This window comes from Anastrepha ludens, chromosome 6 (genome assembly GCF_028408465.1).
Source record: "Anastrepha ludens isolate Willacy chromosome 6, idAnaLude1.1, whole genome shotgun sequence".
In the NCBI taxonomy this organism is placed as follows: Eukaryota; Metazoa; Arthropoda; class Insecta; order Diptera; family Tephritidae; genus Anastrepha; species Anastrepha ludens.
The window spans coordinates 97,075,890-97,091,697 of record NC_071502.1 but is presented as its reverse complement, the minus strand read 5'-3'; the positions used below and the strand labels follow the sequence as shown (position 1 = coordinate 97,091,697).

Genomic DNA, 15,808 nt, shown 5'->3' with positions numbered 1-15,808 from the left:
TGATCCCTTTTATATTAGTATTCATTCTTTAGGTTTTGCATTTCGTTTTACATACTGAAATATGATTGGAAAATATGCATCTAAGAGGTGGTATTTTAGCATACCAACTAGAAAACATAAACATTATTTTTAGAATTAGTTGTTTCATAACTTCCTTTTGTGAAAAGAACTTGCCTTTATTCATTTAAAATACAAATATAATTTTTTTGGTAAATTATCATATCAATCTATTGAATGTAGCTTATGCTCAAGACTTACCGATTCGGTCTAATATTTTTTTTTGTTTTGGAAGGATTAGGCGTTGCTGTCAGTGAGCATCAGCTACTATAGCGCCCACACGTAATATTGAGATTACATATTTTCCAATTAAACATATTTTTGTATTTAAAAAAATTATTTTTATTTATTGAAATTTATTTTTGCTCTCTTAAGTCATCTGTTTTTTTTTATGTATTTATTTATTATTTACTATTTTTTCTTATGCTTTATTTTCACACTTGATTGTAATTTGTAAATTAATTAAAACTATTTATATGTAGTCTATATAAATAATAGAGCGCTTTTCAACCGATTCTTAATATGAATATACTCTTTTTAGTTTACTTTGTTTTCTTATCTCGCAGTATGGATTTATTTTTTATCGGAAAAATTGCGGTTTACATAAAATTTAATAAAAAACTATGTGCAATATCAACATATTTGATATGTTCAAAAAGCAAACAATAAATTTAAGAAAAAAAACAGCTACTTATATAAAAGATATTGCCTGTGCAGCAGTTTGTGGGGTGTGACAGAAGAGTAAAAGCGAAAAAAAAATTTAATTTTAAAAGTACAGTCCGATTTTTCTATTTTTCCACGCTAAGAGCACCAGCCAACAGGGAAAGGAAATGAATAAGAAAAACTGATAAAGTAACATAACCAAATTGAACAAAAATAATAATTATATTTAATAAGATAATTTTTTTTTTTTTACTTTCAACTGTATAATATGTTACACATATACATATAAAATCAATTCTGAAGTACCTTTCCTATGGAATAGATGTTCCCAAAAATGATACGCCTTATTGCGAACTGTGTTTGAATACTATTTCCTAAGCACGAATTCTCAAATTTTTATTTTTTTTAATAGTGGCATAAGAAAAAAAGCGTGGCATGTTACGAATATTTGAGCTCTTTTTTTGCGAAATTCCGAATATTTAGCTACAAGATGGCGAAAATACAAATCTATTAACTCTGTTATGAGACGTCCACTCGGATTTATAACCACCCAAGGACCGTCACCGCAACAGCATTTTCCCCAAATGTTTGGGAAGTATTTTATGTTTTTACAACAATAACAGAAATCATTGTGCAAATGTTTGAGAAGTGTTTGTGCTTTTACAACAATTCAATTAATAAGCATAACTTGATGGTTACTTTAAAGTTCGATTTAATTGAACTCTAATTCAGTAGAGCAACTGAAGATATGCTACAACCAATGTTGCTTTAAAATATTATTAGCAGCGTTTTCCAGATTAAGCAGACCCTTTAGCAGGACCGAAATCAGCAACAACATCTATATTTTTTATGTATTAGCATTTGGTGGCACTCATTACAAGTTTTATTTCCTTATCATAGTAGCCGTTTTTAGTAGCGTAATTTTTTTATTAGTTTCACTGTTACGAAAATGGCTAGCAAAATGCATAATTTACACGACTGTGCATATGTATATTCAATAGCCGAGTACACGCTATCAGAATGACGCCACAAGAAAATTGTCAGTTTAGCTGCGATTCATTTTCAATCGCACTGCTGATTTAGTTTAATAATTTTCGTATTGTGTATTCAAATAAATGGTGACTCAAAATAGTGGTGATAAATCATGTAATAACAACTGCAAATAAATTGCAAAAAATTTACCAAAAAATTCTCAACCACAAGATGATAAAATTTAACTTTTTCCTTTTTCATGTTGACCAGTGCCAAAACGCATAAGTTGTTACTACATCTAATCAAGAAAAATTCAAAACTAATATTCTGCATTAACATTCCTTTTTATAATCGAATTCATGCATGAAAATCATAACTCATCACATTTTAAAGTCACATCCCTTTTTCTGCAAATAAAAAAAATCAGCAAATAAGCATTCAAGTCTTATTAATTAATTCAATACATATTTGCATACAGAAATGCAAAATCATATAATAAAATAAAGTCTAACACAAGTTCCTAAAAAGGGAAAAACCAAGAGATGAAGAAAAGCAACAGACTTAGAAGTTAATAAAGACTTTGTCCTATTTTCCCTTAGCAGAGTTAGGATACATACAAAATACACTCAAGCTGCGTTAGTAATGCAGCCATTATAAATGTTCAAAGTACACACACACACATGCTGCACAGAGCATGCTAGTGTATGTAATAAACAAATGGCCAGCCAAAAAACAATTTAACAATGCAGTAACATAGTTTAACAGTTTTCATTTAAGAAAATACTCTCTTTCTCCACCATGACCTGCTCTAATGCAAACCTAATAAGGCCGAAATGAATGAAAAACTGAAGGAATCATCTGTTAAATGGGTGTTTACATCGGCGACTATTGTGTTCGTTCCATTGGATGTGCCAGTTAAACGACATTGCGACTGCTGCAATGTTTGCTGATCGGTTTCGGAAATTATACTGCAATCTAAATCATTACAGTTGCCAATGACACCAGTGCCGGTATTCAAAAAACGCTGCTGTTGTCGCTTGCTACCAGGAAATCCCTCATTTGTTGTTGTTTTGTTGCATAAATATAGATTATTGTTATTGTTGCTGTTGCAGCTGCTAACTTTGTAGTTGTATGTATTGTTGCTGTTATTGTACGCAACCATGAATTCGCCTCAATCAATATCGCTATTCTCCAAAAAATCTTCGTCGTCATCATCGTCATCATCACGTAGACCACCAGTTTTGGCACCGCCTCCACCGCGACGTCCACAGCGCGAATAGCCATGCGATGAAGAATCATTCGTTAGTTCAGCATAACCGGTCATGGTGTCATCATCGGAATCGCATGTCAGACCTTTGCCATTGCCATAGGCTGCGGAAGAAAAACAATGCGTATTAAACAAATATTGCGAGTGATATTTACAATGTGTGAGTGAACTGAAAAGTTGGCTAAGAAGAATTTTGCTCTTTTTCTTTAATTTCAGTTTTTAATACATAGTACTTCCCAACTCACAGTCTTGAGTTATTTTCTTTATATTACCTTCTATGTATTTTTCGAAATTCGGTGGTACCAAGGTCTTTGCACGTTCGATGTCTTCGTGTGAGCATTGGCCTTTGTCTAACCCTTAAAAAAAAACATACATCAGGTATCATAATCATAATACATACTAAATTTATATTAGCATAGTAAATTTATAAACACTTAAAATATGATTATCATTATTTAGATACTGGTATGTATACCAGTAATAAAAGATTTATTTCACTGTTGGCAAGCGGGACCATCAGCTCTGAACTGACAATAATTTTTGTTTCGCTTAACTTCATTACTTCACAAATATGTGCCACTCCTTCCTATTTTTTTGTGCTATTATTGATTTTTTCTAAATGCAGTGTACATAACCGATATTAGAATTTAAATCCACCTTTTGTTAGTGAACTTTTAACTTCTGAGCTACGAGTGAATTTTTGTATTATCAAATAAGAAAATTACTACAAAGATATTTAAGATATTGGATGTAGTTTATAAACTCACAATTTTTCTTGCACTTACCACCAAGTAAACCCATACGTTTCAGTACTTCGGCATCATCGTGCATTTCGAATTGATCATCAAATTTGAAAATATATTCCGATCTGGCAAAGTTGCAAATTTTGCAAAAATAAAATTGTATCATTGTTCAGTTGTTTCCAACAAAGGTGTAGTTGTTTCCAACAAAACTCACTTGTCATTCGTAACGCTGCAATTAATTTTTGTCGATTTGTGCGTATTCACTATGATAAAGGGTAGTTGTATGGATGAGTTAGGCGTTGGTACATTGCCCTGCCGTTCCGCTTCTTTGTTGCGTTCGATCAGACTCTTGAAGGCGACTTGATGCAGTAACAACTCATTCAGTTGTTGATGCTTTTGTTGTATGCGTTGGCGACATTCTTCATTTTGTCTTTCCAGTTCAGAGCATTGCTACGAAAAATAAAGCATGCCTTCACGCTCAAGTAGTAAATGTGAACTTATAAATACCTCAGCTGAATTTGATGGCAAACCAATCCAACGTATCTCCTTTTTGTCTTTTGAAATTATTTCCATGGCCATAAGTACGTTAAGAGCATCATAGACACGCCGACGTATATTCTTTTGATCACAGTTTGCTGAATCAATGGAATTCATATGAAGTTCCTCAGCGACCAATTCATCGGCCACTTCATTGTAGGTGGTGACGCCCTTCTCTTTGACTTTTTCACAAACCTTTAGAGCGAAATGTCGCAACCCTTTGCCTGCCTTTTCGGGCTTGCGTTGCCTTCGTGCTGAATTTGAATGTGGGCTGCTGGTAGTGTGTCTGTAACAGCAGAAATTAGCAAATTAACGCACACAGTACATCATTCAAAATTCCCTTAAGTAACTTACAGTTTTGATTTCATTTTTGTATTATTATTTGGTGTGTACTTCGTGTAACCCTCCTCAGTTTTCACGGTGACCTGAAATTTGGTAGAAATTATTAAACTATACAATAAGTTCTTTAGAAGAATTTTCAAGGGTTTTATTCTTCTTACTGTTTCTGGAGTTTCGTATTTAATCGTTGTGAATGCTGGCTGCTGATTACTGCCACTATTTTGTGTTGAAATAACAGTATATGTGTTAGCGCCTATTGAAAAAAAATATATACAAGCAATAAAGCCGATACGTTTTGAAATAAAGTCAAAAATAATATTTTAACTTACTATCGCCACTTTGTAAGTTGTAACGGCTCAAATACTGCGATTGACATGAAGTTGCCTTGAAACGAAAAAGTAAGAGTGAAATTTTATTTGATTTATTCTCAAAGGGGAAAAAATAGTTTTATATCATTTTAGGTTTTTATTCTGCACCGAGGTTGTTGTTGTTCTTGTGACAGGCATAAATGCAACACGCTGAACTGGCACTGCTTTTACATACATACATACATACAAAACAACCTCGTTTCTATGGCGCCCAAATCGGGTCTACGTTACCGGCCCAGAACTGCAAAGCAACAAGAGTAATGTTTTAGGGCGTAGCAAAATAAAAAAAACAGCATAAATTCCTATAAAGTTCTTGTCATAAATCGAATTAGTCAATCAGATCAAACTATCATCAGCCTCCGCGCCATTTCCACTGAAATTGCAAAAACCCGCCAACGTAGTAATCAGCATTGCGCATGTTAGCATCATAAAACTTGCCCTGAAGGGAGCAAAGCACGGTGAAAATAAAGTGCCTTACTACAACCGGTTGCCACTTATGTTAATTAACTATCCCTTTAACGTGTTCTTATCACTTACTCTCACTGTATCTTACCACTACTTTCTTCCCAGGCGTTATTTTTTCCTCCCTAATTCTAAATTTGTTTGCATGCATAACTTACCAATTGCGTGTATGAGCCCGCACTGGAATTAAGCGAACTGCCGCTTGCGCTGTTCACATGCACAGATCGGATAGTGGTTGAGTCGCCACTACCTATTATTTCCTGTTTGATGTCCTTTGGTCTCAGAATCTTGACGAGTTTGCCTGTAAGCAAAACAACGAAAAATATCTGTATAGTCATACTCGCAGATATGCTTATATGTATTATGTATGTGAAATTATACGTCCGTGTATGCCGTACATATGCTGGCAGTTGAATACACAATGATACAAACGGCATGTGGCAGAGAAAACAAAAACAATCATAAACACGCACATACGCAACAGTCACCGTGGCTGCGTCCGCCGCATTAAACGCGGTCGAAATTTCAAGAGACTACACTCACTACCATTGTTGGGCAGAGACATGACGCTTTTCCATGAGAAATTCTTTACTTATTGCTTGTATGAACTTAAATGGCGCTGTAAATCTGTTGAGTATCAATTTAACGCCCTTACTACCACTCCTTATACAAATCCACATACTCAGCACCAGTTTGCAATTAAACCGTGACGTTGTTTTGCTTGCTAAATGCTCCGAGTTGATATGCATACGAATTCTTCAAAATATGTTTAGATCAATTATTACTAAACTTCCCCAATGTCAACGAGCGCTTTTACACTTTTAACATTTCAAATCTTGTTTTACGTGTCTTTAGTATCTGATTGCATTGCACACTCGAAGTTTACCTTTTCTATACACCTATATAGTTTACACTTGTCAAATCTCGGCGGCAGCTGCAGTATATAAGCGCGCCTTTACATCACAGCGTCAATGAATGGGGCAAGTCAGCAGCAGCAGCAGCAGCAGCAGGCAAACCAAAGCACGAGTAAATAATGCGGCGAACTAGCCAACACACAAATTTCTAATACGTACGTTTTTAGCTACTCTGCATAGGGTGGCGTTGTATTGTGGAAAAATTTTTGTGAGCGGTGGGATGTCTTATTTACGCCAATTAATTATATTTCAATATAACTCGCCTGTCAGTAAAATATCAGCCTCACTTAGGTCATGGAAAATATGGATACAGGGGTAATTTATAATTGGTTTTGGTCGTTGAACTACTTCCGATAACTCCAAATTAAAAAATACGCTACAATGTTTCGGAGAAAAATGTGTGTAGATTTGGTCCGAACAGTCTAAAATTGGCTGTTATATGATTTGAAATTCCCCTCGCCCAACCATTACAATAGGCCAGCTTTGTGTAATTGTTCACATCAGGATAAAAGTCAACAATATTTTTAATCAAAACCGTAAAATTGGGTTGTAAAGATTCATGATTTATTAGTAAGCACAATATGAGAGAAGAGAAAGTGATGGGATACGGTACACTAGACAGGGCTAGTTAAATGAGCCTGGGCCTACCGTTAGATGAGCTGAACGAAGACGACCGGTGATTACACTACACTGACGGGCGAAGATACTGCTACAACAACAACAACAAAGAAGAGAAAGTGAAGAGATCAAATAAAAACAGCATATTTTAACATAGACATAGTTTTCTCGTATAGAATCCTTAAAGTGTGTTTATCAGTTAAATCTGAACCAAACCAGCAAATTAAAGCAAGCATTAAGTAAGGATTTGCAATGATGTAACTAGAATGACACGAATTTATGTCCGGCCAAAGACGGTCGCTGTAGAAGTGTTCGCCAAACATTTTTGCTCTTATAACAATAATAACAAACTTGCAATGGTGTACTTTAAATACGTATAAAGTAAGAATTTAAAACCACCTAGATTAAGTATTTTACTAATAATGATAATGAGAGCTAACAACATGGTAAGAAGTAAAGTTTGTACCACGTCAAGCAACATTGGGATACGGTACACTAGACAGGGCTAGTTTACATTATTAAGAACCGATTGTATATTGACAGTCAGAATAAAATACTTTTAACAAGTCATCAAAATGAAAAGTGTAGACTAAATCAAACCAATTAGGTAGTATTATAGCCAGAATATATTTAACAGTGTTGACTTTTACAATGCTCTCACAATAAATATGGTATAGTAAGTCAAATAGAAACAAAATTTTATTCGTTTGTTATTTAAGTTGTCAATCACACCTCATTTCATACACCTTCGATATTGGTATGTCATTAATAAAAATAACAGAGTAGGTGATCTAAAATGCTGCCCACGGGAGCATCTGAAGAAACAATTAATCAATGAGAGAAATATTAAACAAATATGGCAACACAAACAAAAAAATAATAAATAAATAAATAATTGGCGCGTACACTTCTGTTAGGTATTTGGCCGAGCTTCTCCTCCTATTTGTGGTGTGCGTCTTGATGTTGTTCCACAAATGGAGGGACCTACAGTTTCAAGCCGACTCCGAACGGCAGATATTTTTATGAGGAGCTTTTTCATGGCAGAAATACACTCGGAGGTTTGCCATTGCCTGCCGAGGGGCGACCGCTATTAGAAAAATGTTTTTATTAATTTTGCTTTCACCGAGATTCGAACCTCTCTGTGAATTCCGAATGGTAATCACGCACCAACCCATTCGGCTACGGTGGCAACACAAATACAGCAGGAAATCTACAAGAAATGCTATAATGTTTTATAAACTATAATCGAGTTCCTAAAATTTGATTGATCTACTGAATTATCATTTTGTTTCAAAAAATGTTTTAAAAATTCTTGCACTCTTGATTCTCAAATGCGATGCCATATCGAGAAGAGCTGAGCATTTCGGTCTAGTACCGCCGGAAGAGAGGCACATACGCTTAATCCACTACCGTCCTATATTTATTGCAAGAACCCGATCTGAATGAGAAATTGTAAAGAGTAGAGGACACGAAAAATCTCAAGATTGAAGTACAAACCTCTATCCATGTACATAACAATCTATAAACTTAGCTCTAATTTTTTTATATTTTTATATTAGTAATAAATTCTCTACATTTGTAATTATAAAATTTTACTCGATTATTAGGAAAAACTTATTTAAAATTTATCTGAAAATTCAATTATGAGAAATACATATTATAGATATGCGCCTACGAAAAAAGCTGATAATTTTTTTATATGGAATTTCTAAATTAATTAGGTATGAAATGTTTCTTCCATTTGAAGGAGTTTGCCTTGGTGAATATGTGCTTTAAAATTACTATTTCTGCTTAAAATTTTCTACGAAAATGAGTTGAGAACGTGGCAATGGCGGCTTCTATGATGACGTTTCAATAATACATATTTTGCTCACCATATTTTCGCCACTTGATTCTTATTCTTTTGCATGTTTACATGCTTTTGTTACTGGCGTGGCTATTTGGTTGCGTTTTTCTTTAATTTTTGATAGAAACGAGACTACAAAGGTTATATATAATATTTTTCTTGCCTGATTTGCAATTTTTTAAGCGCCAAGCGTTCTATTTTATTAATCCTAATTCATTGTTTTTCAATATTACTTTTAGTTAGGTATGATGCTCTAGTGAATAGGTAAATGATTATGCACATACATATTAGAATAAACTGTAGTATATAACTAAAAATTGATCTATGAAAATTAATGCAAATTAGTACATATTTGAAGAAGTGCAAATCCTTAGGCCTAACTAATTTTTATGTTAATAACGATTCAATTTTTATGACACAGAATGGCGTGTGGTTCTAGTGATTAATAGGGCTTTATACATGCTTATAGAGGAACATAATTACATGCTTTAAATGAGTGTTACCTCCGAAATTTATTTTCATACGATATACTGATCACTAGATACTCCACGAAATTATTGAACTTTATTATTATTACTTCATTATACCATCGGCCAGAGCTTAATACCGCTATATACAGCAAAATTGTATAGAGTTCATTTTCTACCTTTATAACAATAGCAAGCCCTTAATTAAGTCCTAACCGTTGCATGGCAGAGAAGTCTTAGGATGACAAAAACCGATGAGCTATCTTTTGAAGTTTTGAAGGTGGTGGATAAATCAGATGAAAGAACTGTAAGTGGTAAGAACTTTACGAAGATCAGTATATTTAAACGTAAGCCAGGGTGAATCCGTAATGAAATTTTGCTGCCACGAAACCACATTCTTCACTAGTAGCAATATAAAGATGTCTACATATATAATATTATATTATATATATGTATAATTGGAGGGTACACGCTTTTTGGGTGTTTGGCCGAGCTCATCCTGCTATTTGTTGCGTGCGACTTGATGTTGATCCACAAATGAAGGGACCTACAGTTTCCAGCCGACTCCCAACGGCAATTTTTTTTAGGAGGAGCTTTTCATGGCAGAAACACACTCGGGGGTTTTCCATTGCCTGCCGAGGGGCGACCGCTATTAGAAAAAACTCTTTCTAAAATTTGGTGTTTCACCCAGATTCGAACCTACGTTCTCTGTAGACTCCGACTGGTAGTCACGCACCAACTCATTCGGCTATGGCGGCCAAAATTCATCACACACATGTAGGTATACCTTACATTGGATCTAAACTTATACATAAGAATCTAGGAACTCCTGTGTTTTCCCCATTCATACATACCCAGAAGTATGTAACGCCCATAAAGGCGAACCTACAGCAATCTTGAGGTAGTTCTTTTTTAATTTTAATTCTTCTAACTTTATCTGGTCTTTTGACACTTGTCTATGAATATTTATTGTCAATGTTTTGCCACATTTCCTTTTCCGCTTTGCCTTCTCTAGGCTTCTCCCTTCTGCACTATTACTCATTTGCATTTTACCTTGTTGCGACGTGCACGTCTCTTCTGATTTGCGCGCTTCCCACCCTCTTCTTTACCGCACTTCACTTCCCATTCACATTTCCCACATACGCCGACCACCGCGATCTACACAATACGACCAGTAGCAGTAGCATAAAAACAACAATGAACAGACGTGAAAAATAACAACACAACTACGACCAAAACTGCCAGCACTAGCAGAGAGCGAAGTGAAGGTAAATTATGAAATTTTGCTCTTTTGCAGGCAAACGCCTTTTGAGGCCTCTACAGTAATTGAGTGCTATCCGCGTCCAAAAGGATTAACTAAAATATTTTCTTATTCCTCTAACTCACCGTTTGCATCCTGGATTATACAGTTGATTTCACTTGTCGAAGATGCGGCAGCAGCGGACGTTGTTGCTGTGACTATAGTCGCTGTTGAATGCGCCATTTTTAGTTTCGTTTTATCGTTGTCTTCCCTTCGTCTTTGCTGTTTTATCAGTTCAATTTCTACTACACCGTCAAGACACCTACGCACCGCAAGATGTCAAGACTATGAGCTGTAAGAATTGCGTGAATTTTTATGCCCCTTGTAATCCAAAGTTATGAGCCTTGTCTCTAGAGTGTCAATCGAGGTCCTGCAATTTCTTTGGTTATTTTATGAGTTTAGATCCTTATCGATATCACTTCCCGCCTTCGACTCCAGCTACTAGCAGCTGCAGTTATGCCCTAATCCGCGGAAAAAAACTATTCGTACCGTGGCCCGAGACTGAAGATACTTAGGACTTTCTTTAGAGATTTTACACTTATGCTATTGCCTCTCGCTCTATGATGGCCGTGGTGCACTGGATTTTATTATCAGAATTTCCTTTTTCAGGCTATACCGTCTTCGCTTTTTTGTCGTTTTGGAGGCAGAAAAACTTTGTTCAACTCAAAATGGCGAGAGCAGCAGCAGCGGCAATTCGAATACCCCACCACAGCAGCGCGTTTTTTCTACCCGCACACAAACACACAGAACACGGAAAGATACGATTTTTCCCAGCCAATTTTTACCCACTTACCCAGCCCAGATTTTTATCAGCTTACTTGCAAAAAATCTACAAAAATCTAAATTTTATAAATCCAATAATTTCAAACGGTTCGTTGAATGTTAAGTTATTGAAATCTTTGCACAATTTTGCCTTAAAAAATTCGTGTGTGAAAACGCGACTTGTGATACTTAGACGTGCTGCAGAAAGAGTAAGCAAATCGGCATGATAGAGGCGGAAAGTGCTCAGCTGATTGTAGCGCGCCAAAGCGACCAAATCACGCATCTGGCAATGTTGCCTCTTTTCCAATTCGAAAAGGGGAAAGTTACTTTAAGTATTGGCCAAAATGTAAATTCGAAGAATAATATCTTGGTAATCTACAATTCTTGATCCATCAAATACTAAATAAAACCAAGAACTTGCAATTCCCAACCCAGTCACCTACGTAAGCTCGTCTACTCCACGTGGGAATCAATAATTTCTAAGGCATATGAAATTGGTAGTTAGGTTTTCATGGCTATATTAGCTGGGTGCGTTTAGTCAGTGGACAAGACAAGATGTGACTAATTCGTTCTAAATTTATTTGGAACAGCATGCGCTGCGCTAGTCAATTTATAAGCTAATTCTATATTTCTGGACGCAACTAACCATTTGTTTAGAATGATCCTGATTCGACCATTACCCATCATTACGATATATGTATATTGGACCAGGTAGCTGCCACTGGGGTCGGGAAATTCAATATTCCCTGTTCATGGTTCATTTTGTGCTTATTTTCAGAAGACTTGTACTAATTACGAAGAAGTTAATATTTTTAAAGGTACTCTTACTAGATGCTACTGGGTTCGAAATATATAGAAGTCCATTTCTGATTGTTCTTGGCACCATTTATTCTAGTTTTATATGATTTTTGCGGTCTATGATATAAGAAAATTTAATAAATTTTCTAAAAGCGAGAGTGGAAGAGAGTATGAGCTTGTCTCGGCGATTTCAGACGCTGATCTGAAATGCTCCCACAGAAAATTCCATTCTATTTTATCTGTTCTATTCCCAGGTTTATGGATTATCTTATAGGATATTAATTCCTATAAGATACCATATTCTATGGTCATATTTACTTATGAGAACGTAATTCAATCATTAAAAATAAATTCAGAACGCTATTTCTACACATTCATGAATAGCTCAACTGCATATGTATATGTATGTATGCATGTATATGCATATGTATATTAAATTAATATGTTTGGATTTAATAGCAAAACATTTATTTTAAACACAATACACAATTTTCAAACACTATACATTTAAGGTCTCCCATATATGTCTATGAAACTAAAAATCAGTAACATTATCTAGAAAACGTTCCTTGAAAAATCTGCACGGCTTACGTTGCACCTCGCCCGTTTTTGTGGTTCCCTTGAAGAATTGCGTCAACTTAGGCCCAGAATATTTAGGCTTTTGATCGTCTGGCTTGTCAAATTCTACTTCGTATACTTTGTCCGCAAGCGCATTTTCGGCAGTTGACCAACTGAAACGTACAAGACGCGGGAAGCCAAAAAACATATCCAAATTTTCACTGAGAAACCGCTTGGTGACCGGATCGCCTGGATAACCACTGCCAAATTTATTTGAAGCCAACTTTATACCCTCTGGGAATTTCCACACTTTCAAAGCTGTGTCACGTGTGACCTTAGCACAGATACTTGCTGCCGATACAATTGGATAAGTAGAGTCTGCCTTTTTAGCCACTGTGATTTTGAATTGTGGAAAAATGCCTTTCAGTTTTTCTTGATATTTTTCTGGTGGTCCCACAGTATCCACATAAACTTCTGCAATGTTTACACCTTCATCAACAGCACGTTGAATGAGTCCAATGGCTGAATTCATCGATACCTCATTAAGAGAACATTTGGTGCGTCGCAACATACTGGTGCTTATAACATTGGGTGATATCAGTTCCACTGCCCAGCCGACACAAGCACGAGGCGTATCTGCGGTATTCATTTCGTTAAATATGAGCTCACGTTTTTCCTCGGTTAGTTGTTTAGAGTCCGCGCATCCCAAGTCCACCAACACTTGCTCGCTACTTATTGGACAGTACGCAATGCCGTAAACCATCGGCCCAAGTACGGGTCCGCGGCCAGCTTCATCTACTCCCAACATGCATGGTTCACGCTTGCAAGTATCTGGCAAATCCTGAAAATAAACAATGTTTTTCGAATTGTCCCGTGCGGCTATGAATGGTCCAAGACTTTTTAGTGAATCAATTTTATCCACTGGTGCTTGAGGTTCTATAGCAGACTCATCTGTCTCCCGATTTATATCTTCTGTTGCACCATCTTCCTGTTTGATTTTAACCTCCTTCGCCTCATCTCGATCTTTCTTGGCTTCTGTAATTTCAGATTTAACATCAATTTCGCTGGGTTCTTTTTTCATAATTTTGCTGACTGGCTCGTCTTGATCGGAATCCATAGTTATTTTCTTTCTAGCAGCTGCGCCAATTAGTATTCTTGTTCTTGCTTCTTTGGTTAGTTCAATTGTTTATCTTTAGCGCCTTTTGGTTTGTTTACGTTTTCATTCATATGGTTACCAACCACTTATTTGACGAAACCATTAAAAATGTGTATCTAATTTCTGTCTTAAAAACTAAAAATATATACTTAAGTAACTTACCCAAATGAAATAAAAGATTTTCTTATGTATTAATCTGAAGAAATTTCTGTATAATTACTTAATTAGGCAAATTTTTTGCTTTTGTTTACTTTATTTATCGACTGACATTGGAGATGGGCAGCTCTAGTTTAACAGCTGATTTGCCAAAGTCAACAAACTCGTTGGTGTTTACAATCTATCAGCGGATTGCAAACCAGCACCAAATTATGTCCCATTAAATTCCCCCTTGGGATAGATATGGTTTGTACAAGGTGGCCTAAAATTAAACTTCGTAAAGGAAGATTTATAATTTTTGCAAATGGGGCGTGAAAGTCGAAATATCCGGCTGGAGTTTAGAACAGTGCCGATCTTGGAATTTCTGGCAAACTATAATGTTTTTTTTAATGAAACTTGGTGGAGATGTTAGTGAGGTGTTAAGGAACACTCTTTATAACTTTAAATTAATCGGGAAATAATAATTTTTTAATTATTTACATTCAAAATGCCCTTGGGAACATCAGTATAATTTGCCACATTACACTCTATATTTTTTAACATTTCACTATAAATCACCAAATATACACTCACACGCGTGTTTGTACCGATTTTTATGCTAATATTCTAATTATATCTATTAAAATTAAATGCAAATTCATTTGCCTATGCAATCACATTCCAATTTTAAGCGCGAACAAGAAGAAGATTGGAATTACAACAGTATGGTGTTGCCGGATGCCTGCAAATGAAAACAAAAATTAAGTACTTGAGTTTAGTGTTAATGATGGGAATGGGGGTTATTGTGCCTGCTTACTACATACACGCATATGACGTTTTAATTTTGGGTTCAATGGTTTTAACACGGAAAGGAGTTTTACGCAAAAATACTGTGGATTGCGTAGCCGGAGTTGGACTGATGAGGGTTATTTTTTTGAAGCGCGGCCGAAGGCCGCCCACGCGAAAAGGAATTCTACGCAAAAATACTGTGGATTGCTTAGCCGGAGTTGGACTGATGAGGGTTATTTTTTTGAAGCGCGGCCGAAGGCCGCCCACGCGAAAAGGAGTTCTACGCAAAAATACTGTGGATTGCGTAGCCGGAGTTGGACTGATGAGGGTTATTTTTTTGAAGCGCGGCCGAAGGCCGCCCACGCGAAAAGGAGTTCTACGCAAAAATACTGTGGATTGCGTAGCCGGAGTTGGACTGATGAGGGTAACAAATTTACAAAAACCCTCCTAGTCGACGCTCCTGTAAAATTCAAAGGAACCTGCGTATGTATACGCGATAAAGAGTTCCACGCAAAAATACTGTGTTAATTAATTTAATTTAATTTTAATTACTTTATTATTTTTTGTGATACGCTTAATATCATTGTTTTTAAGTTTAAATGAGTTGTATGTTTTTATTTTCAAATTCATTTCTCAACTTTAAATTACAGCAAAAAATACTGCAGTTTTACAATGAACCTTCCACTGAACATCCCTGCGTGCGAACTTCGCTTTCATTTCAGGTGTATGGCAACACCAACTTTTCGCTAAATTATAGAACTTTAACATTAAATTACTTAAAAACTATAAGCCTCCGGCAGGTTCTGTTTTCAGTTTTAAGATGAGGATACACCCCTCTATCACCCCCTTTTTACCGTTTTTTCCAAAGCGATCGGCACTATACTAAATTCTAGCCAAATATCCTTTTTTATTTATTTTTGCAGCAAATTGGTTATAGTTATTATTAATTTCTGCAAATAGTCATTCGATATTGCCATAAAATTATAAATCACACAAAAATTGAGAGCGCAAAGTGACAGTTCGACGAGAAAGGCTGCGGCCTTTCCTTGATATGGGA

General features: G+C 35.8%; 2 protein-coding genes across 4 annotated transcripts; both read right to left on the bottom strand.

Annotated features, from left to right (window-relative positions):
- Positions 1-1,206: 1,206 nt before the first annotated feature.
- LOC128866125 (transcription factor Dp) lies at positions 1,207-11,539 on the bottom strand. Of its 3 annotated transcripts, none has more exons than XM_054106629.1 (11): positions 11,347-11,539; positions 10,640-10,932; positions 5,567-5,709; positions 4,908-4,962; positions 4,740-4,831; positions 4,594-4,664; positions 4,210-4,525; positions 3,917-4,152; positions 3,745-3,827; positions 3,232-3,315; positions 1,207-3,063 (listed from the first exon to the last, which is right to left on the bottom strand). In XM_054106629.1, exons 2-11 carry the CDS (start codon positions 10,734-10,736, stop codon positions 2,864-2,866), a joined length of 1,377 nt encoding a protein of 458 aa, XP_053962604.1. In that variant the 5' UTR covers positions 10,737-10,932; positions 11,347-11,539; the 3' UTR covers positions 1,207-2,863. The 3 variants fall into 3 exon arrangements, with proteins under 3 accessions (XP_053962604.1, XP_053962603.1, XP_053962605.1); XM_054106628.1 differs by having other exon boundaries at positions 10,640-10,923; XM_054106630.1 differs by having other exon boundaries at positions 10,640-10,923; positions 11,372-11,539.
- A 1,019-nt stretch (positions 11,540-12,558) lies between these two features.
- LOC128866074 (ribonuclease H2 subunit A) lies at positions 12,559-14,078 on the bottom strand. The gene is made up of 2 exons (XM_054106567.1): positions 13,990-14,078; positions 12,559-13,912 (listed from the first exon to the last, which is right to left on the bottom strand). The coding sequence occupies exon 2, from the start codon at positions 13,786-13,788 to the stop codon at positions 12,649-12,651; it is 1,140 nt and encodes a 379-aa protein (XP_053962542.1). The 5' UTR covers positions 13,789-13,912; positions 13,990-14,078; the 3' UTR covers positions 12,559-12,648.
- Between the last annotated feature and the right edge of the window lie 1,730 nt (positions 14,079-15,808).